Genomic DNA, 1513 nt, shown 5'->3' on the forward strand with positions numbered 1-1513 from the left:
TATATATATATATATATATATATATATATATATACATATTTGGTATATAATGAACATGGATCTCAAAATCCTTCAAGTGTGCACTAGACATTCAATAATAAAGGCTCTAGTTGGGGTCGGTTGATTTTGTCGACTTTTATATTAGATTCTGATTACTCCCCATCTCTCTCTCCCTCCCTCCCTCCCTCCCTATATATATATGTGTATATATATATACACACCATACCCTTCTTCTTAGCCACCCAATTCAAGGAATAACTCCTCACTCTCTCTCTCTCTCTCATCAACCCAAAAGGTGAAACACATTCAAAACATACAGAAATGGATGCACTAAAAACATTATCATCACTTCACTGCGAATTGAGGATCAAGAATGCTACAAACATCCAACCTCCCCACTCCAATGGATACTTGTTTGTTAGATGCTATCTTTCGGCTGGAAATAACAAAAGGGTGCGATTAGATAGCCGACTAGTGTCTCCTAATGAAGACTTCTCTTGGGACGAATCCTTCTCCTTGGATTGTATAGGGACAAATCAGTCCATGGACATGATCATCCATGGAACCATTGCCTTAGAGCTTCGTTGGAGGAGTAATACAGTCGCCTTGTTTGGAGGGTCACGACTCCTGGGAAGATCAGAGGTGTCATGGAGAGGTGTTTTTGAGTCGCCAAACATGGAATTGGAGACATGGGTGATGATGAAATCAAAGAAAAACGTCATCAAATCACCATGTGTTCGTATCGCTATGAAGATTGAAGTGCCATCTGGAGTAGATTTGGTAGAAAGGAAGAGGAAGAACAGATGGGATGAAAGTTGTGGGGGCTGCCATGGTGATTGTTGCAGCAACAATACATGCTTTGATAGTGAGCTTTTTGCCATAGGTGCTGCCTTGGATGCTTTCTAAACCAAGTATATATATAGAAGATAAATCACATACATTAGGAATTAGAGGAATTAATTAAGGGGATATGTTTTTTTTTTTGGCTTTAATGTAAATTGCATACATGTATGCATGTTATCATCAAGAAGTATAGATGGACATTTTTTGGTTATATCATTGCAGTTTCCCAATCATAAAACGATGTGGTCTAAGCCAAACTTCCAAAAATCGTTAAAAAACTATTCAACTTCATCATGTCATCACAGTGTGTTCACTTTGACAAAATTACCCAAAATAATTATTTTTAGCAACTGTTTGGGTTCACATAATCACATCCTATACAATACTTGCGTTGTCTGGATATGATATTATAAGGTTTGGTTTACAATTGAGTTAAGCACCTGAAACACAAATTGTCCATGGATATGGAAAAGAGAAATGGATAACTCCAAATAGCCTTTGGCTTCATGAAAGCATGGGTAGGGCTATTTTGAAATTAAGCTTCTGTTATCTCCAGACTAGTTAATTGCAAGCAAATTCAAGATATTGGAAGGAAACGCATCTTTTAGAAATTGTCAAAATCTTTTCTCGTTTTACTTTTAGAAAATTATATATAAATGAAACCAACTTT

At 36.5% G+C, this 1513-nt stretch overlaps 1 protein-coding gene across 1 annotated transcript; it reads left to right on the forward strand.

The window, feature by feature from the left end:
• The first annotated feature begins 321 nt into the window (after positions 1 to 321).
• On the forward strand, positions 322 to 906 carry LOC112512863. The gene has a single exon (XM_025118998.1). The coding sequence runs from the start codon at positions 322 to 324 to the stop codon at positions 904 to 906; it is 585 nt and encodes a 194-aa protein (XP_024974766.1).
• The last annotated feature ends 607 nt before the right edge of the window (positions 907 to 1513 follow it).

Source organism: Cynara cardunculus (assembly GCF_001531365.2).
Source record: "Cynara cardunculus var. scolymus isolate 2C chromosome LG 5, CcrdV1, whole genome shotgun sequence".
Lineage (NCBI taxonomy): Eukaryota > Viridiplantae > Streptophyta > Magnoliopsida > Asterales > Asteraceae > Cynara > Cynara cardunculus.